The sequence below is a fragment of the Amphiura filiformis genome, chromosome 2, assembly GCF_039555335.1.
Source record: "Amphiura filiformis chromosome 2, Afil_fr2py, whole genome shotgun sequence".
NCBI classification, from domain to species: domain Eukaryota; kingdom Metazoa; phylum Echinodermata; class Ophiuroidea; order Amphilepidida; family Amphiuridae; genus Amphiura; species Amphiura filiformis.
The window spans coordinates 15,010,971-15,036,850 of record NC_092629.1 but is presented as its reverse complement, the minus strand read 5'-3'; the positions used below and the strand labels follow the sequence as shown (position 1 = coordinate 15,036,850).

Below are 25,880 nucleotides of genomic sequence, written 5' to 3'. Positions count from 1 at the left end.
ATCGGGTAGAACTTCCAGGTAGTTCCACATAGAGATAACAAGGTGATATTACTGCAACTACCAAGCTATGGGCAAACAAGAAAATGAAAGTCTGTTAGACTACGAATACGAATTCGTCCAATTCCATCGGGTAGAACTTCCAGGTAGTTCCCACATATAGAGATAACAAGGTGATATTACTGCAACTACCAAGCTATGGGCAAAAACAAAAATGGAAGTCAAAAAGTACTTCAAATGTTGGCATTTATATTGCGCCTTCCACGTCTATTGAAGCGCTTTACATTTATTCCGCTGTTGTTAGCGGAATAAAAATACAATGCCCAAGGCATGCTCATACCTTAGGGCAGTTCTGAATGAATAATATTCAAACAACTCCTCATTTCACCCCTGGGTAGAGAGAGAGGCAAGTGAGGTAATGTGCCTTGCCCAAGTGCACAACACGATGGTGTCGCCTGGCTCGAACTCGCAATCCTCCGATTGCGAGGCAGAGTGTAAAATGGTTTGTACATGACTTGTACTTAGCATTTGTGTTATTGCCGGAATGCAATTACATGAATCCCAAATTTGAGCAGAGTGATTCAAAAAGTCAGAGTATATGATGGCATATCAGTAAAAAAGTGATGCACTTTGATACATGTGAAAGGCGCTGTATAAATGTCAACATTTATTATGGCTTTAATTGTGCACATTGCGGATTGACATACATTTGGGCTCTAAGAAATGTATTTGGGCCCTCACAAATGTAAATCTGAGCGCCCATATATTGTCCCAGAAATGTTGGCTTATTTAATACTCTGTGTGCTAGCCATAGGCTTCAACATGTGAAGTCAAGTTTTTAGCTATTTTCTCAAAATATCAAGACCTATCTTAAAAACCACTTAAACCAATACTTGTTTGTACTCATAAAATGCATTTTCCATTCTTATTCCAAATATGGTCATGAAATTTACAATTCTGACATTTTCAAATTTAAAAAAAAAAATTCAAACTTGTCGTCTGCAGTCGACACCTGCTTGGAGAAACCATGACCATGAATCTTAGCTCAATACTGGGCTTGTTTGTACTCATTTTAATGCATTTTCCATACTTAATACAAATATGGTCATGAAAATGTACAATTCTGAAATTTTCGAATTTTTAAAAACAGTTTAAAACTTTTCATCTGAGAGTTAAGACCTGACCATGAATCTTACCTCAGCCGGTACACTAAGCAGCATATTCTGATCAATGTTGAGATATCGGAGTTTGCGTAGTAATCCTATACTGGCTGGTATTTCCTCCAAGTCATTGGCTTTGAGGGTAAGTTCCTCTAGGGAAGCCAGACCTCCTATAGAGTATGGAAGGCTGGATAATTGGTTGCAGTCCATCTTTAGAGTTGTGAGTTTGCTAAGTTTACCTGACAATTACAGAGAGCATAATGGTAACACCAGATAATTATATTGAAAAAGTAAAATTTTAAAAAGTTCTCACGACTTACATTGGGGAGGTTGGTGGCCTGCGACCAGCATCCACTTTTACTGGTCCTTAATACCGACTGATGTTGGGTTTGGTGGTAGAAGGGCAACTGGGTCCTCTGACCGAAAGTAGCAACAGATGTTGACCTCCACTGGTCAGATAAATGGATGAGCGAGTCGTAGGTTGGGTAAAGTTGGTGACGCCCCTAATCTCTGTTTAAATCATTCCTTTTGCGCTTCAGAACTATACTTGTTTTTCGTCAAAGATATTCTAAATCGGCAGAGTTTGAGTTATAAAGATATTCTAAATCGGCAGAGTTATAAAATCAGCATTTGACGCTCCTTCAATCAGCCTTAAATCTTTCATTTTCAAACACCATTTTTTTCCTCTATTTTAATTTTTATTTGCACTAAATTATACAAAGTTTGCATTCTCACTTTCTCTTTGAAAGTGAATTCCACACCTTGTTCATAACTTCTGACATTCAAGGAATTTCTCTGACCAATTGCATTGACCTTTCTCTGGAATGTCCATAATTTTGCAGACTGTGGGGCCTGGTCAGTGGCCCCCCTGCTTACCTATATTCTTTGGAAGCTCTTGGAGATAATTTCTAGACAGATGCAGGTCAGCAACACTGCGTAGTCCTTCCATCTCATCAGGTAGGTATTCAATACGATTACAGGAAGCATCAAAATAGATCAGGTCCTCAAGATTACCTATACTCTGTAATAGTAAACAACAAAGTACTTTTACTAGGTATTGCCCATATCATACTACACTTGGAGATAATTTCTAGACAGATGCAGGTCAGCAACACTGCGTAGTCCTTCCATCTCATCAGGTAGGTATTCAATACGATTACAGGAAGCATCAAAATAGATCAGGTCCTCAAGATTACCTAAGCTCTGTAATAGTAAACAAGAAGTACTTTTATTAGGTCAGAGTATTGCCCATATTATATTTAAGGAAGTCTCTGGCAATCACTACATTATGCCTTATATGTTAAAAAAACAATTATCAAGCACAAATCATATGACTTTTTGTGTTTTATTTTAAACAAACTCATACTGACCATAAAAACCAAATGTAAACACCCGACTCTCAACAGCACATGATATTCAAAATACCCAGCGCCGAAATTGTCTAGTGCAATGACATCATGGTTATTTGTGCTCAATTGTTGGCAGTCTTCATTATATTACTTGGACGTCATTGCAACAGACAATTTCAGTGCCCGGGAATTTTGAATATTGCATGTTGAGAGACAGCTGTTTTTATTTGTTTTAATGGTCAATATGAGTTTATTTTAAATAAAAACCATGTGATTTGTGCTTGATAATTATTTTTGATGTGATTGCCGGAGACCTCCGTTTATGCTCTGCAGGGAAACCCGAAAATCTAAAATACCCCGGGCCGATCTAGATAGACTCAGACCGAAAACGGATCAGATTGAGTTTTTCAAAATTAGTGGACTAGATCGGGGTGATTTCTCAGTGTGTGGGCGACTCCATTTGACATCTCTGATTGGCTCAATGCATGATTGTCTCCTCTTTGCAACCAATCAAAATAGTTCTTACCTGCGGTAGTTGTACAATCCTGTTAGAATCTATCCATAATTCTTTGAGGTTCACCAGTGTACCAACAACAGCAGGCTGCAAAAATAACAAACAAATAAAGTACCTCATATGTTCGGAAAAAACAGATTGATACACACCTCTAACTTAGAGGCTATTCCAGTTGAAATCCATACACCCCATATGAATGACATGGCCTTAATCCTTCACACAGGGGGTGTAGGTTTCAAATAGTCACCCATGGTAACCCCATTTGAAATTTACTCTCCCTCTGTGGATAACTCAAGAAAGCTTCTATTGAAGCTTATTTCCATTGAGGGCCCATTTGAACTCTGGGATGGTTTGAGAATAGTCATAGATTACCACCCAACTCTTTCAAAACTGACTGTGAGATGCATTTACATGTATGGATCTCTGAACAAGGGACCAAAGGCCTAAAGTCCCCTCCAAAGGACGGAGTACTCTCATTCATTTACCCAATTCTAAGGAGAGTATATGTCTGAATTTAATCTACGATATGTTGCCAATTAATTTCAGACCTTTCTTCCCACAAGTCAACATCCCATCACATCTCCACCACCAGGAATTGAACCCGGGACATTGTGCACCAAAGGCAAGCACCTAAACCATTAGGCCATGCTCTCCTAACATTATAAACATATCACAAAGAGCATAGATCTTTTTTTCTGAAGAGAAGGTACAGTTACTCTTGTATGTGTTTATTTATTGCATCTCTATTTTAAGAAACCACTCTACCCCACCTTGCACACATATTTATTGCAGAGCCTCTTAAACCAAGATGTTGACCTTTAACTTGAAAGGAGATCCACTCACCAATTCCTTGAAGTCATTCTGGCCAAGGTCCAGCCTCTCTAGTTCTGTCAACCTACATATTGATCTGATAACAGGGGAAAACATTAAAAGACAGAGAAATTGTTAGAAAGTTAGCGCATACTATCAAAAAGTATAACATTATGTTATGTTTGACTCTCACAGTACCATGAGTTGTTATAACAAGTACAGTCTTTGCTTGACTACAACTTCCAACAGTTAATGTTGAATGTTGGAATGTTAAAGGATTGTCTTTCAGTTGAGTTCAGTTGACTTTGTCTATACATAGATGAGGAAACATTTGTTTACAATTTGCACACCCTGTGTTGGTCAGAGGTGGAAAATTGTATAGTTTACATGGAGATTTTGCATTAACTATTGGTTTCAAATCAAATGATACCAAAATTGTTATCGAACTTGATTACAGGTGCCACAAGCTACCTAATATCACAAAATTAAAACAACAAACTTAGGTTTTGCAAGTTGGTTTTGAAAAGATTTTGCATTCTGCCAAAGATACTACATGTATGTATTATTTTGCCCTGTGGGAATCAACAGAGGGTGCTCATAATGTAAACATGTGACATCACTGGTCGCTACATCTATAGATTTGTGTCTATTGCTAGTATAAACAGTCAAATTAATTTCAGTCTTTCATGTGTGTCAACTGAAATTTCCCTGAAGACGACTCCAATGAACTGAGAGTGTACGCACCAACTGAGTCATGTTAATTCCTCTGGCACAATCAAATTTAATTAATCAATCAGGTAGAGGTTACCATGCATTACCTGCTATAATATATGCCATAATTCAATGGCCAAATCAACACTCAAAGGCCACTTCCTACAATTGCACAGTAATGTTTATATCTGCGAAATCAAATAGCTCTAAGCTAACAGTTTTAGAGAAGCACTGTTGCAATGTTCTTTGTGATGTATTATTTTGAAACAGTCAGATAGCAAAACAATGAAGGTACAAGTTATGTTCACCGCTGTATATCCTAAACACAGCCAAATATGCCAAAATTAAGCAGCAGCCAATACCTATACTCTTATCTCTCGTTGATTGAAATTGGTTGATACTTAAAGAAACAGTGATCGACATCCCACAAAGAAGCAAAATTAAAGTTGCATTTTAATGTTCTGATCAATGGAATAGGAAAGCACAGTACCAGTTCTCTTTTTCGAGGACACTTTGTGTACAAATCAATAGAGCATCCAAATTAGATTATAGAACAAAGAGCAACTTCTGAGTTTGCATCTTCCTTGGGATTTCAGATCACCATTCACCCATTGCCAAAGATGTTTTACTTTAGTAAAACCTAGATAAGCTGATGCCTATACTGATGCACAGCAGAGAACGTAACCGTTCCGGCTGAAATCCAGAAATGACGTCATTTGTTCTGGTGCTGCCACTTCCGGGTAACGCGGGAGAAGAACATGCCTTTTGCAAACAAAATGGCCGACTCGACCCGCCCCTTTCCAGCGTAAAAAATACAGCTTATTTAGCCAATGTGAACATGGGTCATCGCCAGAAATATTTTCCTATGCATATTGGACTAACACCTCAGCTATATGGTATTTCACGATATAACAGTAATTAAAAGAAAACTGCAAACGTTCGTTCGTCGGATGTTTGACGAAGTGACCAGCTCTAATGACGTCACTATGCAAACAACATAGAGGTATAAATAATTAATTACATGTAGGTAATACCAAATATGGAGGTATCCAAAAGTATGCTAATTAGAACAGGTTAGAAGGAACGACGAATCAGAATACGATCCTGGTATCCAGTTCTATGCAAATGAGTTGAAGGAGGTTACGTGAACATGTAAACTTATGCGACTCTTGTGTATACCGACCTCTGTGCCCATTGCACAGTTCCGCCATGTGCGAGGAGAGGTTCGATCTGGCAGCATGCATGAATGGGAATTGAACCAGTCATATAACATTGCGTAAAGTTATAATGTAATTCTTCCTTTCATGTCATGCCAGTTCAAGGCTCTCCTTGCATCATGGCGGAACCGTGCAATAGGCAAATGTCTTAATACTTACTTAGGAAGAGACTGCAAGTGATTTTCCCTGAGTTCTAGCACCTTAAGTTTGGTAAGACGACCAAAGTTTGCAGGAAGAAAATCTAGCAAGGTATCATTTAAATACAGCTGGGTCAAGTTGATGAGATGGGTGAAACCCTCTGGAAGTCTGAAATGAAAAAAGACATCAGGATGATGAATGCAGGTGTCTATGTCACTAGCCAGCCACTACCCTATCCACATGCAAGCTGAGACGACATGCCTCGCAGAATTTTCCACTTAGAAATGCACTGGGACTGTCATACTTGAATCACTTAACCCTAATACCCATGGGCTTTTTGGTGACTGGAAGGAAAAGAAGGAAGTAATTAAAGAGAGAAAACAAACAAAGAAGAAGTTTTTTGCTTCCGTCGGGATTCAAAACCGAGACCCCTCGCATGCCAAGCAATATGCAAATATTTGTTTTTATTAAAATATTTTCAGAGAAATAAATAACTTGAGTATGTTAGAATAAATTGTGATTTTCTTATGTTACACCCTGTATAATTCATACACACCCTGTATAATAATGTTTAATGTCAACATTTTCTGTATCCTTAAGGGAGGTGTAATGAGCGTGAACCTGGTTTGGATGCAGAGGGAGTGTGCCTGTAACAGACACAGCCACCAGAAAAGGACCAGCTCAGATCATGGCGCCAAATAAGTTTGCAGTCCAGAAATTTCATTTTTTCTCAGCCTTGCAAAAAATAGGCAGAGGTGGGAATCGAACCCGGGACCTGGGTGTTGTAAAACCTACTGCGTTACCACTGAGCCAACTGCCAATCAGCTATGAGAAGTTTGATATATAGTAATCCTTGATATTGCTGAATAGAATAAATCAATACTGATAGGTCTATTTATCTAATGTACGATGTTATTCAAATTGGCCTATAAACTAGGAATATAATGTGAAATGACTATCAATCGATCAATCAATCAAGTTATCAAGTTATCAACAATCAATAATAAACCGACGTAGGCCTATCATGGAATATTACTAACTAGGCCTACTAACTAATATACCAAATAAATAAAATAAATAAATAAGTCAGTAAATAAATAAATAGGCATAGGCCTAAATAAATAAATAAATACATAATGCAGAATGCAGTTAGTATTTTAGTTGCAAAATTCCAAACATTCTATTCACACATTCTATTATAATTTTCTGCTATGCACGCAATGAAGGACCTGTGCCTTTAATATGTCCGCGCCTAATCAATAATGAGTCTTTCACTATGCTCACACACCATGTTAAACTATTGTATCCCTGCAAGTATTTACTGACCAAGTCCTAACACCTCAATGAAATGGATGCTATAACGTACCCAATCAAGCGAACATATCAAGGTCATATCAGGCGTTATACAAAGAATGGTCAAAGGTCAACGTTTCCAAAGAAGTATAGTAATAGATGTAGACACAAGCTTGCGATGGGAAACATAAACACATAGTCGTCAGTCGTGGTGGTTTTTATGAGATTTGATACGGCGCTGAAGTCTATTGGCTGTCCCAAAATCAGTACCAGACCCGGTTTCCGGCGGCAATGTGTGTGTTGTTACAAGGAATGCAAACTCATTTTATCAATGAGTGAACCACATAGAGGAATACGACATCTATCGTGAGCCAATCTGCATTCTGTTGCCTGCAAAAGCCGACGATCAGGTAAAAATTCTAAAAGCAGCGTGACTAGATAGTTGCGTTAATTTCATGATACGTGTAAAACGCATTGAAAACGCCAAATTGCAGTCATAAAATATATAATATTAGTAAATCACCCAATCGAATGTTAACGTAGGTATGTGGAAAAGAACTGCAATAACAATAACAAACTATGTGCCCAAAGAGTTGTCTTTGGCATGTCGCTTTTTTTGAAATATGACCAAAAATATCAAATTTTGGAAAAACGCCCCAAAATTTAAAACAAACACGAACCTTCCAAAATAAATATATATTAGCACTCGGCGGCCCAGTCACTACCTGCCGCTGTGATTTGGGGTAACTCATTGCTTCCCCTCTCCAGATACCAGAACTTCAAGGTCGCTCATACCCCAGCCCTTAAGGTGGTACTACACCCTTGATAAATTATTATTACCGTGATGGCCTTGAGTATAGTCCCACCCGTTTTTGGGTGAACATTTTTCAAAATTGGGGGGTGGGACTATACTCGAATTAAAAAAAAAAGTTTTTTATTTTTTCGGTTTTGTAGTGTCCCTAGACCTAGACCTAAATGCTAGGATCATTCATGGTTGACCTAAAAATAAAAAAATTTAAAAAATTTCAAGATATTTTGTATTTTAATATGAAAATTGATAATTTGTATTCATGTCATAGTCTATTAATGATTTCAAAATGCATTGAATTTGAATGCATTTTGAAATCATTAATAGATTATGACATGAATACCAAGTATCAATTTTCATATTAAAAAATACAAAACATCTTGAATTTTTTTTTTTTTTTAGGTCAACCATGAATGATCCTAGCATTAGGTCTAGGTCCTGGGACACTCCAAAGCCGAAAAAATAAATAACTTTTCTGAAATTTTTCGAAAATTTGGGGGTGGGACTTTACTCGAAGGTGGGACTATACTCGCGTCAGTACGGTCCTATTTTTGCATTTTTCTCAAAAAATAATAACACACTAGTAACAAAAGTTATGTATATTATAGGGGCAATGAATCCAGTTACTACACTGGAATTTCAGCGATATGTTATTTATGATAAGAAAAGAGGTACCGCTAGAATGTACCTCATTTCTTAACATAATGAACCACTTGTCTTGAGTCACTGAAATTCCAGTGTAGTAACTGGATTCCTTGCCCCTATATGTATACATAACTTTTGTGACCAGTGTGTAGGTATTTTTTGAGAAAAGTGCAAAATTAATCACAAAATTCAATCAGGGGGTGTAGTAGAGTCAGCTTTTTTAATGTTTACTTCATATCATTCGGATGTATAGAAGAAAAGTTGTGTTTTTTTGCAAAGTGTAACTTTTTTTCGTAACTTATATGACATTGACAATTTTGACATATGACCAATTATGCAGGTAAATGTGACAGATCCACTATTTTAGACTAAACTGTGATAGCACAATGCACTATCAAATTATTTATTTGTTTTGTTCACAAATTACAATTTGTTGTAACTTTATTTATCTGACAGTTTAAAACAGGGTACAATAACAAACCATAATAGCAAAATGAATGGAGATTTGCCAGCGGCCATGGCATTATTATCAATTACCCTTATAGATTCAACTTGACACAGCCTGTTTATTACAACTATTTTTTTATTACAATGACTATAATGGTTTTAATAACTAGTAATTTTTGTTGATCACTTTGAACAGATCTTGGACTAGATCTGTGATCACTTGTACCAACTGTAAAGAAGAAAACTACATTGAAAGAAAATATAAAGCAGCCGCATACTGATATTCATGTTTTAATTGCTTGAATTTTTAGCCTAAAATTGTAGAATTACCCATTTACATATTGTAAGTCTCATATCGTAAGTCTCGTAAGGCCCAACACAAGAATAATGGTATCACTCATCCCATGTTTACAGTTAGCATAGCAGGGTTGCAGAAAAGAATTGATTTATTTTTCATTTAAATCAGATTTTTGTTATTTAAATCTATTTTTTTATTCCAAGAACTGCTATACCCCAAAATAAAGCCAAAAGAGACCAACAGGTATTTACAAAAATCAAAACATATTTTTACATGTGAACATTTCAAAGAAAAAAATTTGGTAAAATCATGTTTTAATTGCTTGTATTTTTTTTTTTTGAAATTGTAGAATGGCTAAGAGATGGACTTTGTGAAATGAGATGCAAAAGGGGGTGGTTTCAAAGTTCACAGACAAGCATGAGTACCTGCAGAATGCGGATACACAGAGTGCTGGTGCCGTTTGTTGCACAGACACCCCCCTACACCCCACATTGTGAATCCAGCTCTTCTACATATATGCTGCATTAGCTGTAGCTTAGAGCACTGTTTGTAGTTATATCTGCGCCATGACAAATGATGCAATAAATGTGCCTTAATTTGATAGTACAGTATTCAATTCTACCCCATTTATCATCACACCTGGGTGATCAACAAATTCCATTGAGAGAATCTGTAATGCAATTTGGGAATGAGTCACCTGTGCTGTAGTATAGAAGCCATGCCAATGTGAGAGCATCAAATTGGATGTGTTTTTTCACAATGCAAGAAGTGTGAATTACAACATAGACCATCCAATCAATGGTATATGATTACAGTCAATGGTATAATATTTGTCCAAGTTCATAGCAACACACAAAATATTATTGTATTGTGCCCCAAAACAAAACAAAATATCTACCAAATGTTATTATGACGTTTTCAGCAATGGCAATTCCATATTGGGGTGCATATTTTTCAAGTTTATAACAAAACAAAAATTATTGTATTGTGCCTAGAAATATATATATATATCAAATGTTATTATGTTTTCAGCAATGGCAATTCCATATTGGGATGCATACCCCATCCATTTTTATATGTATGCCCTCCTAGATTGTCCTCTAGACTCTCAAAATCATGAATACTGATTTATTTGACTTTTAAATTGTGTAGAAAGCAGCCCCACCCACTTGCAAAAGTATAATTATTATTTTATACTATAAAAAGTCCCCAAAATGTCCAACTTGTGAGCATCACACGCAAAAAAAAAAAGTTTTATGCATTTTTGGTCATAAAGGGTCCACTTTTCACAAAAATGCACTCCTCCCTAAAAAAAATCTGCATCCCTCCCCAAAAATAATTCCTGCAGGTAGAAAGGTATATAATAGTAAGAATACAAATGGCCAAATTTGATTTTGGTACACTGTCAGAAAAAAAAAGTCACTGAAAGTCTATTTAAACAATATAATCTGGTTAAAATATGTTACAAACTAGTTATTCAATAGCAACAATTTGAAGTTAATGGACCAAAACTAGAACCAAAACAACAATAAGAGCAACAGTCAGTTATAACAACAACTCCATTGTGTAAGGATATAATTCAAGTAAGTAGGTAGGTAGGCTAAATCTTTATAAGTTTGCCAACATTCTGTGAACTGATAACCAACTTATTCTGCTTGATTAGATCAAAGTAACTAATGTGAACAACATAGGAATGCAATAATAGCTGCCCTATGTGAAATAGAGAGGAGGAAGCATTAATTGCTAATTAAAGTATTAATTTAAAATAAAATAATAAATAGCTGCCTTTAGGGGGAGTAAACTCATTTTGCTCTGCAAGCTCTAGATGTTGATATCAATAAGTAACCCACATATACATACATATATAGCAGCCATTATTGCCTAACTTTATTTCCACTGATATGCATGAATTATTTGGATTTAAATTCCTCTATGATGGTTATCAGAACTTAAAGCACCATAACAACATTTGTAGGCAAACAATATAAGGACATTTGTTGTTGGACAAATTCTTGGTTGCCAAACAAAATTGGAGTGATTTGAATGGTTTGTATCATTGCTGCACTATGTTTCAATAAACATTTATGGTCTGCAGGGAAGATGTGGCTTGACCTGTTAACTTATATTCTATTTCCTCCACAACCCATTATTCAAAATCGCGCACTGTGATTTGTTGAGATGCATCACATGAAAGACCTTAAATTAACAAAAAAGTGGCCAGGGCAACAAACTTATGTTCTTCTTGCATAATAGTGCACAACAATGCAGTATATTAGCGCCGTTACACATTCACACGGTACCTTTGCATTGAACCATATCATGCTGATCACTCGCACCTGTAAGATTTGTATCTTTGAAAAGACAAGTATTGTATTCAATCTATGATTACAGACATACACAGGTGATGGGTGCAACCTGCTTGTAGTGCAGCGCGATATATTCAAAAATTGTTTTCACCTATTGCTACATGGTAGTTAATCCAATTATTACATCACTTCGCCAGCATATTACAACCATGGTTTTAAGAACCACATTCATTGCATGCAGCCCACTTACCTGCCCAATGGATTCACTGATATCTCTACCAAGGATAAGTTCTTACAGCACTTGATGTTATCTGGAAGCTCAACAATACCTGAAACACAAAAAAAGTAGGGGGAAAACAATAAAAAATACAATTGTGTAATGACTTCAAGTAATCCCAGCAAACACATCAATGGAAAGTGTTTTTCCCATTTTGTTTTTCAACTTTTGTCAAAATGTTTTTGTTAAAAAAATATTGGGATATACAAAGACCTTCAGAACTTAATTTATGTGTTTTAATATTTGTATTACAAAGGGAGACCAAAACATTTTTATAGTCTTGACTAAATATTTTTACAAATGAGCAAATATTTTGAGGGAATCATTCAAAAATGTTTTGAAAACTATCATAAATATTTGATAACCTTTAAATAACCCAAGATTCAAACAAATTTCTGACACCCATTGTGCACCCATATGAAAATGTTACTTACATAAAGGTGGGTAACCTGATTGACAGCCTTATTCCCAACTTTACCCCATCAAAATGCAGATTTTGGTATCAGGTGAAAGCTCATATTTTCTCATTAACATATTGAAATTAGGTTTCCAAAGCGGTATATTTCGAAAAAATCATCAAAAACTGTCGAATTAGTCTCAACGGTGGTATACCACGTTTTCGACTAATTCAGCAGCTTTTTGATGATATCTTTGGAAATACACCGATTTGGAACTCCTAATTTCAGTATGTTAGTGAGAAAAATAGGATCTCTCATTTGATATCAATTTATTACATGATCATTTATTTACTTATTTTTTTATTTATAACATTCGGCCGAAGCCAGGCAAAGCCCAATAGTGCTCAGAGGCTACTAAATTTAAGGGATGCCATCCAGATATGACAGGACAGGGATATGGGAAGAGGTCCGATTTTAGATGCAGGAGGAAAACCGGAGCACCCAGAGAAAAACCTTCGAGGACGAGCATGGATCTGCAACCAAACTCACATGTGGCACCGTGGGGAATTGAACCCTGGCCACAGTGGTGAGAAGCGAGTGCGAAGACCACTACACTAACTCGCCCTCCCGATCATGATGATTATCATTAATAAAAACACTGTAGACTACCAGTTTTACCCTGTATTAAATGACAGTAATTCCAAAAAGAATTAGTCGCATTTATATACAAGGAATATTTACATGATCTTTTTTTGCATGAATGCTTGAAAGGGACAACATTCTATGTTATACATAAGTTTTAAAGAATTTGATTTTCCAAATATATCAGGTCACCTTCCTTTAAGCAATATTTGTTTGATAGGAATGTGACAGATTCGAAACCTAATGCAAATCATCTCTTAAAAATTGAAAAAGAATTTAAATTTCTTTTTTAACAATAATTCACGATGAGTTTGAAGTGAAGACTCACTTGTCAGAGAGATATATCAGTAATTGACAGGGACAATTCCAGGACATTCAACCTGCGCTACAATTTCTTTAAAAATATGCCTGATTGCCCAGGGCAACAGTATGCTGAAAACCTCTCACGGAATTTGAAAATCTTAGAAAATTTATCCCGTTCAGCAAATGATGATTATGAATTACGAGAAATGGGGATGAAATAAGATATGATAAATCTGGTGTGATACCATGTACATGTAGATGATGATGATTATGACAATGACAAATAGATGGGTTATTTGAAGTGTTTTGTGTTGCATAACAATGCTTTTTGTTTGTGATGTAAAGGAATGAGAAACAGAAATCAATTTAGCATATATATAGTACAATTGAGCTGCTCAAAAATAGTTATGATGATGGGGGTGATGATGATGATGGTGACAATTATGACAATGATGATTTTAGCTTTTTAATGATCTTGTTTTTGAAAATTGAAGGTTTGGTTTTGAATTTAGCCAAGCCAATACTTTAATATTTTTTCTATATTTCAAATCAGGCTAGTTTATAATTTCACAGAGACTTGCCATGTAAACTTACAGTATATTTTCCTGGAACGAGTCACATATTCCATACTTGATTCAGGATTCAAAGTGTTTGGACTACACTCATGTGTGCAAGATAGCTTTTAATAAATTTTGAATAAATCATCTTCCATCAAATTTAACCCATGGAGATGTTTCTGATAGATAGAATTATTTTAAACTTTAATATCTTCTAATTGAATAATAATTCCCAGACTAGCAATGAATTTCAATATCGGGAGTTTAGAGCAAGAAAGGCCTATCTGCAATAGCTGCCAGGTGTCATACATGGAACAAAGAATACAGAAATAATCAAAATACCTATAGGGCAGCTATTGCAGATAGGCTTTTCTTGCACCAGACTAGCAATGAATTTCAATATCAGGGGTTTAGCACTAGCTACCCGGTCTCATGTGTACACAATATGTGACACAATCTGGTCCATGGGGGCCAAAGGAGGCATTTTTGAAAACTGAGTTACTGTAATTATTACATTATACATACATGTACATTATGTAACAGGGATTGAGTTTTAAGGCGTGCGAGTGCGATTCGCACGCGCCGCACGCCTGAAAATATGCCAAGGGTGCGATTTTTAGCACACCTAAAAAAAAAAAATAAAAAAAAAAAAAATTTTTTTTTTTTTTAAGTTTTTTATTTTTATTTAGAATGTCCCTGGAACTTAAAAATGTCCCTGAAATATTTTTAATTTTTTTTTAAAACTTGAAAAAAAAATTACAAAAAGATTTAAAAAATTATAAATTCATGTTCAAAATAGGCAAATTTATAATTGATGTTCACATTACAACCTATTTATGAAGTAAAGAAGCATACAAAACAAATGCATTTTAAAATCATTCATAGATTATTATGTGAACATAATTTACAAATTTGCCTATTTTAAATTATAAAATATAATTATTTATAATTTTTTAAAATCTTTTTGTAATTTTTTTTTTTAAATTAAAAAAATTCCAGGGACATTCTAAAGTTCAGGGACATTCTAGGGACATTCTAAATCCAAAAAAAAACTAATTAAAAAAAAAATTACAAATGACACTAGCAATAAGTCCAAAGTCCAGGGACATCTATGCAGTATACACCATTCATTACCCCAGAGCTTTTACCATGGCCATTTAAAAAAGTACATGTATGTTGTCACAATTGCTAAGTTTTAGCTGAAAATGAAATCATAGTCATACACCAGTTTTGAAAAAAGCACACCTTGGTTTATTTAGGTGTGCGATTTGCAGCACACCTAAAAGCACACCTCGGGTTATCCAGGCGTACGATTTACAGCACACCTGTCACATTGCAAAACTCAATGCCTGTGTACAATATGCTATCATTTACTGCAAACACCAAAGGTCTAGCATACTTGGTTCTAAAATTATGATGTTTTTTGGTGTCTATTTTCTTATGTATTTAACTGTTTTTTACTCCATATTTTTACCTTTATCTCAGTTTCAAATGTGCCGCCTTTGGCCCCCATGTACCAGATTGTGTCCCATAGAATGCAGAAATGGTCAAATTGTCTATAGGGCAGCTATTGCAGATAAGCCTTTCTTGCAACAGACTAGCAATATCGCCCTCTCCTTGCAAATTTTGAGATGGGCACAATCACCACCTGCAACAGCTATTGGCATACCTTTGTATGCATCATATATTAGTAAGGGATGTTACTGGTATCCTCAGAGAGGAACTGATGTGAGTGAATCACAGGATTACTCTTGACAGCAGTGCTGTGCTGTAGGGAGTAACAGCCTTATGTGTCAGTCCTATTCATCTATCTCTTTACCTATGTATAACAAAGTGAACTCTGAGGAACAAGTAGAAATAGCCTAAAAAATAGAGAATTTAGGTAAATTTATGTGTACATATTATCTTGAGAAATTTGAGATGATTCTGTACAAGTAGTTAGAAGATTGTTGTTTTGCTTGTTGTTGCTGTCATGGCTGCTGATGTTGTTGCTAAGTAATAATTGTTATTGTTATCCTTTGTTTTGTTGATTTTTGCCAGCTTCACTGATCATATTGATAATTAATTGGTTTACAAATGAATAGTTCATGCAATGTTTGATGTTGCGCTCTATTTTTTGAATTAGTCCTCACCCCAGGGTTCTAACAGGCAATTTAAAAAATCTCATTAACTTATACCTTTTAAGCACCATCCCTTGGCTTGTTTTTTCTGAACCATGAAATGGTATCAGCCTATAAGAGTGTATGTTACTAGCTAACTGACTAACGTTTTGTTGGTCTGAAATGGACATATCTCTAAATGCCGCAAAGATATGACCCCCCTAGTGGTGTCAAATGAAAGAATTGCCCATTAGAATCGCAATACTTGGTAAAAGGAGCAATATTTTCAGTGCTTTATTATTCTACAATGAGTAGTATCATAGTCAACTGATTTTAAATTAAAGACTAGAAATACACAAACATGTTGACAGGTGGAATTGAAATGGATCCATTTCATTTATTCAATTCATTCATACCCATAGCTTCATTAGTTTACAGCTGCAATATCTTTATTTTGGTCCTACACTCATTTTCACTTTTTGCATTCCAAGCAGTTAAAGCAAAAATAATAACATTGTGAATTCATATTCTTTTTGACATTTGTTTTTAAAAAGGTCAATGCCAGGTAGCATAAAATTTCAAATTTAAACACAAGTGAAGCAGTATAAAATTGGCAAAGTGTGAAAAATAATTGCATAAAAATGTCACTTTTTTACCGAAGTGTACCTTGATACACCACTGCACATCAAGAGTACATTGCCACCTGAAAGCAATGATATGTGCCTGTAGGACTGTTTCCCAAATTTGGAATTTTTATGCACTGAACCTTAATATATGGCTAAAAAATAACACACCGTACCAAAGAATCCTATCCGCAAGCATATAATAATGAGTGGTTTTTATTTGACGAAAGAGACTATAAACAGGCACCCTCTGAAAAAAACTACAATAGATTGGTTAATTGTGCATTTTTTATGTTTTTTACTCCAATTCCGTGATTTTTTTATGTTTTCTGTAAAATGGAAAACTTCTGGTAGAAGTAAGAAGGTAGCCCCCCCTAAAGTGTACTGGAAATATTTTGACAGTATTGGATGGGTGGTTAATATTGATATAAAATTGGATGGTTTGAACCCAATGCACAAATTTATTGAGTCGAGCTATGAGTTTTAAAATATTGGACGAGGCGTAGTCGAGTCCAATATTTTAAAACTCATAGCTTGAGACCAATAAATTTTGCATTGAGTGAAAAAACCATCAATTTTATCATTATTATGTTTTCAGAATCTTTATTAAAAATACAAAATTCAAATTTTTTTTCGTGATTTTTTTTTGGGGGGAGGGGTCAAAATCGACTGATCTTACATGCCTAGAGCAAAACAAAAATTGGGGAAAAAAATTGAATTTTTTTTCGCCTATTTCGGACTTTTTGGCCCTACTTCGAATTCCATAAGTTTCCATAACACTTACATCAATGGGGATCCATTTCACCAAAATTTATGACGATTCGTAGCGCTTCGTGAAGTCTCAAAAATCCATCGTAACTATATAACGATTGTAAAATACATTTCACTAAATTATTTACTAATCTGCACTTCCCAGAGATTGCCTACCAACACTAGAGGAAAAAAAATGGGAAAAAATCCTATGTCTCATGAAGTTACGTACTCGTTCGAGTCGTTAGTAAGTTCTTGAAATGATATAATTGAATTATGATGGTTAAAAATATGAAGTAATAAAGTGTTTATAATGATATTTGATAGGCAATAAACTGATAAGTAAGTGTAACTTAAGCTACAAAAACAGAGTGCAAGCCTGCAGCCAGTGCAAGAGCCAAGGCAACAGTGCACTTGGGCCGTGGATATTTGCAGATTTCATAAGCTTATCTAAAACCCTACCGTGTCTGTGCTAACATCATTCACACCTTGCAGAGTCTTAAATTAGTTCAAAAAGTGATATTTGGCACTTGGCAGGTATAAATCCTCTGGTTTGGTCAAAAATTTGATAATTTTTGATGTCCGAGCATGTGAGATTGCCGAATTCTGCACCTTTTACGTAGTGGTTTAGGACCGGTTTTTGCTAGTTTTTTGTACTTTCCACAGATATTTCAACAAACCACATTAATTTCTTCATTTCTTACCAGCTGAAACATGCATTTAGTACACCACAACGTTGATTTTCAAGCCTAGAATCATGAAATTAAACATCTCTTTCCGCGTCCGTAGAAAATCAAATTCTCCCGGTTTGACAGCAAAATAAACAAAATCGAGTTCATGAATGAATGGTCTCATTCAGTGCGTTTATGTTCGCTAGTCTCACATACGGTCGTTGCTGTTTGCAATGCATTAAAATTGGCGGCAAATCGGCGATTTTAAAAATCACGGGGATTGGGATCCAGGTGGCGCTAAAATTGGATTCGAAATGCATCCAATATGCTATTTTCTTGACGTTTTAAACTGTGTGGAGAGGTATAGGAAGCAAGATTCTGAAAACATAATAATGTCACAAACCGGTGACAGAAGTATCAGGATCAGCTCCATCTTCCGGTCACTTCCAGTCATGCTTGGCCTCGAACCCAGGATCTTGTGGTTAAAAGATGAGAGCACTAGTGTAGAGACCAAATGAAGACTATCCGTCTGGTCTATGACACTAGCTCACTTGTCTCCGTGACAAAGCTCACCTCGTCCTTGTACTTCTAGGACTTAGCCAGTCATTATTATGAACTCCAACACCTTTACCAAAACCCATCTGGTCTATGACACTAACGCACTTATACCACCTTAATATATGGCTAAAAAATAACACACTGTACCAAAGAATTCTATCCGCAAGCATATAATAATGAGTGGTTTATTTGACGAAAGACACAATAAACAGGCACCCTCTGAAAAAAACTACAATAGATTGGTACGTCTTACAATAATACTTGTTTGTACAGCCACCTGTATGCTTGTACACGTCTATGGAATTCTATGATTTTGTTGTTTCATGTTGGTGCTGCAAAAACCAACCATATGATATACATTACATGTATAGGTTTTTTCCCATTTTATTTGGCCGATTCTCATCAAAATGTGACAAAAATCACCCCTGAACAATTTTGGCTATGGTTCTTGCTTATTCTCTTAACTTTTTAAAAATAATGAAAGAAAAGAGTGGCACATTTTTCGTTTTCTAATGTAAAGTTCCATTTCCTATGAAATTTTGTTACCTTTCTAGAAATGGAAACAAACAAAATAGCACCTCAGCAGCTGTTTCTGCATATTAGAGAGCCGTGCAAAATAGTTCATTTCACTGGATTTTAAGAGTACTATTTAAAGGGCCTAGCCCAGTGCCTAACAGCAAATGAATTAGAGAAACTATCAGTAAAAGATATATATGTTTGATTGGACCTTTTGCTGAATACATTCAAATTAGTCCATATTTAAGGTGGGTATATATTGAAGCTTAATTGTGCATCTTTTATGTTTATTACTCCAATTCCGTGATTTTTTTATGTTTTCTGTAAAATGGAAAACTTCTGGTGGAAGTAAGAAGGTAGCCCCGCCAAGTGTACTGGAAATATGTTGACAGTATTGGATGGGTGGTTAATATTGTCACAAAGCGCTGACAGAAGTATCCTGCGCCATCTTCCAGTCACTTCCGGTCATGCTTGGCCTCGAACCCATGATCTTGTGGTTAAAAGACGAGAGCACTAGTGTAGAGACTAAATGAAGACTATCCCGTCTGGTCTATGACACTAGCTCACTTATCTCCGTGACAAAGCTCACCTCTCCTTTTAGAGTGCACATCCTTGTACTTCCAGGACTTAGCCAGTCATTATTATGAACTCCAAAACCTTTCCCAAAACCTTTCCAATGGATGGATCTATGTGGTGCTAAGAAACACCAGGGACCACCGCTGATTTCTGTCACAAACCGCTCACAGAAGTATCCTGCACCATCTTCTTGTTACTTCAGGTCCTGACGGGCCTCGAACCCACGATCTTGTGATCGAAAGGCGAGCGCACTAGTGTATATAGACAAACAGAGGACTTCCCAATCTGGTCTATGACACTAACGCACTTATACCACCGTGACAATATCACATTTTGCTTGTTAAATTGTTGGTCAGCCCTTTAAGGGGCACAGGCGCTTTATGGAAGGAATATGATATATTAAATACTACCTTGTATGACAAAAAGCAAAACATTCAAGATCACATATTTCCCTGATCAATCAATTACGACATAATGTACAATGACATAGTGATATTAATTGCGATTTAATTTAAGTGCCTGTAATATTATTATTCCAGTGTATTCAAGTACTGTTCACATATTAGACAACAATTGTCACTACTTATCCTACACAAGTTCATTCATATGCAATGATTGCTTGAGGTAATTTTCTCAAGGCCAGTTAGGGTTAAAAGTTGAATTTACAATGGATGGTTGACACAAAGTATCCAGGAAATCTTTGGTTGACAGCACACAAAACACACACAGACAGAGAAAGGGCAACAATTACCATGAATGCCCCTGGATAATGCCCTCAATTCCCCAGCAAAAAGAGAGACCACACTACTTCAGGGGGTCATTAAGTTGTATTGTGGTTATTAAAAGTAGGGCTGCTAAGAATACGCAAATCACAGCATAAATCATGGTTTGGGGGGGTTTTTGCAAAAAAAAATTCACAGATTTGGAGAGTCCCTTGACCTACAATTTTGTATCCAAAAGGGTCATGAGTTATGTTGTAAAGAGGGCTGAAACAACAACACTTTTGTAAAAGATACATAACTCATTCACAACAATAAATTAAGCAAATTTTCTAAGTATATGATTTGTAGAATTAATTTTTGCATAACATCAAAGTTTTATTTTTCAATAATATATTGATTTAGATTATGAAAATTGAATTTTTTTTTAGCTGCTTCAACCAACAATACCTCGTCTACCCTTAAAGAGTTCATGGTGTGAACATTTCCAATTTAACAATATTTGGGAACTGAACACATGTGGTTTACATAAATGTACATAACGGTATGTGCAAATGTACATACTGGTATGTGCCACTATATTCAATTTACCACAGGTCATATTTAGACAATGGGCTTTTGTGTTCAGGAACAATGGGCTATTCCACTTGAAATCCATACACCTCTATGGAAGATATGATCTTAATCTTCCACACAGGGAGTGTGAATTTCTAATGGAGTTACCTAAATGGGTGACTCCATTTGAAATCTACACCCCCTGCATGGGAGATTAAGATCATGTCTTCCATGGGGGTATGGATTTCAACTGGAATATCCCAATACATCATGATCAGTAGGGTACATATGGAAAAGGCATGTTCCAATGGTTTGTGCATATTTATGTGATCTCAGGGAAGGACGTCAGACTCTTATGTCTAGTTCATCTCCCTTCTAAATCACTGACTTAGGCGACAAAAAAAAACCTGTATTACAGGCGGATGGACCTTAAAATATCACCAAAAGCTTGAAAAATTGATGACTGTTTTGCAAACATATTTTGAAAATGTTTTAATCTGGGTCAGTCGGGCCTGTAAAACAGAGTGGGTTTTTTTCATGGCTTTTTTACTTAATTGATTTTGATTATAAATATCTTACCATTTTTACTGATGTCAAGCTCCTCCAGATGAACAAGAGTTGCTACGGCAACTGGGATTGTACACAACTCATTATCACTGATTCCAAGCTTCTTGAGGAACTCACAATGGAATAATGACTGATCAAGGAAATATAAAAAACATTAACAAGAAGTTAGACACATTTTTGAAATAAGTCTATTGTTATCGCAATTCTCTAACTAAACAACTGTTTTTATTTTGTTTGTTTCAAGTATACAGCAATTAATCCCCCACTGCACAATTCTTCACAAAATATTATTTATAAGTTCGATAGTAAGTTTCAGGGTGTCTGATTGTCCCACTTTCAAATCATTGAATTGATAACTCTGCATGCAGTACACTTGGTCATCACTAGCCTGTTTTAGTTTATTGAGTATTGAATGGCTTACATGGACTGAGCAACAACAATATGGTCATTCATACAAACAGCAATTATGTATGTACCACAATGTATGTAATTACGACAAAATGTGTTGCCATCAGAGATGATATCTTACCCTTCCCAGAATCCTTTGCAACAAGATACATCACATCAGTTCATCAAATGACACTTGTATATTACCATGATTACTTTGTACAGCCACGTTGAGAATAGACTGGCTAAACATGGGTCGATCTAGTCATGAAATAAACTTCATTTGCAAGCTATGGATGTGTTCTGTTCATTGAGGTAAATGTACCATTCACATCGAACCATATTACACTGGATAGCAAATCAGTACGGTACATAAAATTGAAATGGAAGCAAAGCATTGTGGGAAGTGTAAGATATCTTCTCTTGTTACAATTATTGTAGTGATTGTATCACCAATTGTAACCAAGCAGTGGCATAGCCAGCTTTTTGATACCAGGAAGCACGAAATTGCAAATGTACCAGCCCACAAATTTTAGTATGTGCTACAGACCCCCAGTGTGTACCTAGATATTACCTGTAGGAGATAAACTACTGGGAACCACTCACTCTTGGAAACCATCGCTGCTTGCTTCGCTATAGTCTGTATATCTACCTTGAGTCACCGGCACTGCTGCGTAAGCTTAGCGTAGTTTCTTGCGTGTACATGCAGCACGTTGATCGTGCACGTAAAAGTATGTACACGCATTAAGTAAGCTAACGCAGAACACGCTGAACTTCAAAGCTAGCGCCGGTAACTCAAGGTAGACATACTATAGCTATTCATGGGGCATTACGGTTTGCGACTCGCCGCATGCCGCGGTGAACGGCCCCCCCCCCCCAATCGCGAGTAGTCTTTGACAAAGACTAACAAATTTAGACACAAAATCAAATTCATCCAGTTCCAGAAACTTATTGAGGAATGTTCATGATTTTTTCTTCTCAGATTTGATAGGTTTTACAATGCTTTTCAGGCAGTTTCTGAGCAGCTGTTTCTAGGACTTAGCAGTCAAATATTTTGGCAAAAGAACATAATAAACCATGAAGCATTTGACATTTAAACGTTAATGCAATCTAAAATAATAAAGACAACATTTGATATACTATTTTCTAAATTGCATACTTTGCACAATGCGCAGGTGATGCTATTGAATTTCAAAACAATGGTTTCAGCATAATGAGCATACTTTGCATAATGACTGCAATATTTCATGAAATATGAGCTTATATTATTAAAATTAATCAAATCAACCCAATATACAATCTAGCGGGTTTTTGTTATTAGTGGTTGTTGAAACTATCATCAATTGCAGATCATTTGGTGGAACAAAAAGCAAAATATTTTGTACAGATATCTCCCTTTAAATGTATGGCTTGGGCAGAAATTAGGTTGAATCACTTGAACTTATCTGTATGTATGGAAGATCTTTTTGCATTTCATGCTTAGACTAAAAGACACCATTAACCTTATTTTGAGCAAGTTAGCAAACAAACAAAACTCTTATCAGCTTTGATGTTGTGATGTAAAATGTTTTATGCTGGTCTCAGGGATGTGATTGTGGATTTTTTTTTAAATCCTGAAACCAATTGGTTACTATCAAAACAATACGAGAAAAAGAAACAACACTAATAATTGCAAATGAAATGAATATAATACCTATTACCTACACCTTATTCAAAAACAATTTTTTTCTAAAGACCTTCTAAATCAACTTGAAACAAATTGATCAATGTTGCATGAAATATTGCATCCTGCACGTAATGGCCAACGCGTGCAGCAGAATAAAACAAAGATTACTTTTCAAATAGCATTACGTTTCTTCCGTTTTTTGTATTTCAGGATCAAAACAAGATGACAAGATTGGCCACTTACATATGTACAGCTTTGTTCGGCGCAGACCGGTGCTTATGAAGGGAACACAACATATATCGCTCATCACATGTGTGTCGTTCAGAGCAAGGAAGTGCTGTGTCACCCAGGAAACACAAAAACATTTTTAAAATGCTTTAAACAGGTATTATGTTGGGTTTGGTTCCATCGTTAAAATAACATTAAATGTCGGGTTATGCAAGTGTATTTTAAAACGTTTTGTATGAAAACACACTGCAACAACATTTTTAAATGTTATCCGAATGTTTTTGTAAAACATGTTTTGCAAACAGTTTTTGCCAAATATTTCGTCAACACTAAAATGTTATGTTAGAAGAATGTTTTGCTGTAAGTGTTCAAAACTGTTTTTGAATATTATGAAAACGTTTTATACCTTGTGTATACCGTACCCTTTATATAATCCGACATTTAAACAATTTTTTGGCAAACTTTCCTAACCTTTTGCGAATGATGTCGAAATTTTGGGTTTGCTGGATAAAGTGAAATCACAGGGAAAAGGGTCTATATTGAGAATTTTTACAAAAAATAAAAGTTACATCTCACCCTTGGCAGTTCTTTGATGTTATTGGAGTCCAGGTACAACTCCTCAAGACTTTCTTCATAGTCATAGATCTCTTGTGGTATAAACGTGAGATTACAATGCCTGAATTCCAGAACCCTGACAATCTCCTTGTTCCAACTGGTGCAGAAACACGATGTGAGAGACATGGCGTGGTATTGAGAGCGCCCTCTTCACTGCGACTGCTGAGTTGCAACTACATCAAGGCATGGTGGCAAAGGTTTTGTTCAGTCTGGAAGAAACAAATTAAACACAAATTAAAATATAAGGGACCGTTCACAAACACTTGTTAGGGGGCCTGATGCAAAAAATTTCATTGTAAGATTTTCCGCCCCCACTTTACAGACCTCACAATTTTCAGGGCCCCCCGACATGAAAAATTATGGGTCAACTCCATAGAAAAGCATATAAACTCAATTTTCCCAGGAAAATTTGTGGTCATTTTTTCAGCCCTCCCCCCTTAGGAGGGTCAACTATTTTCAGGGGCCCCTTTTAGCATCAGGCCCTCCCTAACAGGTGTTTGTGAACGGTCCCTAATATAAGAAAATATCCAGTAACAGGAATTTCTGATTTTATTTTCTGGAACATGGCATAGCTAAGGGAGGGCAAGGGAGGGCACACAGTTCGTAATGTTTTTGACATATTTGTGACCCAATCTGATCCACTCGGGCTAAAGTCAGAAATTTTGAAAATTGAGTTACTACCACATTACTATACTTGCTCAGTACCTCACTTACTGATCCCCAGGTCTCTTGAATACTTGGTTACGAAGTTATGAACCTTTTATGTCCATTTTCTTTTTTTTAATTGTTTTTTCTCCTCAATTTTTGCTTGTATCTCAGTTTCATTATTGCCAACCATTTAGCCTGATTGGACCAGATCTGGTTAGTGATGCACATGTGTGTGCAGTTTTTCATTTGTTTTGTCCATAATTAATGTTATATTACCGTACTGACGCGAGTATAGTCCCACCTTCGAGTAAAGTCCCACCCCAAACTTTCGGAAAATTTCAGAAATTAAAAAAAAAAAAAAAAAAAAAAAAAATTTTTTTGTTATTTATTTTTTCGGCTTTGGAGTGTTCAAGGATCTAGACTTTAATGCTAGGATCATTCATGGTTGACCTAAAAAAAAAAAAAAAAAAAAAAAAAAAAATTCAAGATGTTTTGTTATTTTAATATGAAAATTGATAATTTGTATTCATGTCATACTCTATTAATGATTTCAAAATGCATTCAAATTCAATGCATTTTGAAAGTATGACATGACATGAATACAAATTATCAATTTTCATATTAAAAATAACAAAACATCTTGAAATTTTTTTTTTTTTTTTTTTAGGTCAACCATGAATGATCCTAGCATTTAGGTCTAGGTCCAGGGACACTCCAAAACCGAAAAAATTAAAAAAAAAAACAATATTTTTTTTTTTTTTTTTTTTTTTTTTTTTCGAGTATAGTCCCACCCCCCAATTTTGAAAAATGTTCACCCAAAAACGGGGTGGGA

General features: G+C 35.7%; 1 protein-coding gene across 2 annotated transcripts in view; it reads right to left on the bottom strand.

Annotated features, from left to right (window-relative positions):
- LOC140145931 (uncharacterized) overlaps window positions 1-25,880 on the bottom strand; it is a 52,836-nt gene that overhangs the window by 1,235 nt on the left and 25,721 nt on the right. For both annotated transcript variants that reach the window (XM_072167667.1, XM_072167668.1), the window contains exons 2-9: window positions 24,362-24,609; window positions 21,517-21,634; window positions 11,944-12,022; window positions 5,918-6,064; window positions 3,864-3,927; window positions 3,033-3,107; window positions 2,034-2,178; window positions 1,194-1,396 (exon numbers count right to left, since the gene is read on the bottom strand). In XM_072167667.1, coding sequence (XP_072023768.1) covers window positions 1,194-1,396; window positions 2,034-2,178; window positions 3,033-3,107; window positions 3,864-3,927; window positions 5,918-6,064; window positions 11,944-12,022; window positions 21,517-21,634; window positions 24,362-24,526 — 996 coding nt within the window. In that variant the 5' untranslated portion in view covers window positions 24,527-24,609. The remainder of the gene's footprint in view (window positions 1-1,193; window positions 1,397-2,033; window positions 2,179-3,032; window positions 3,108-3,863; window positions 3,928-5,917; window positions 6,065-11,943; window positions 12,023-21,516; window positions 21,635-24,361; window positions 24,610-25,880) is intronic.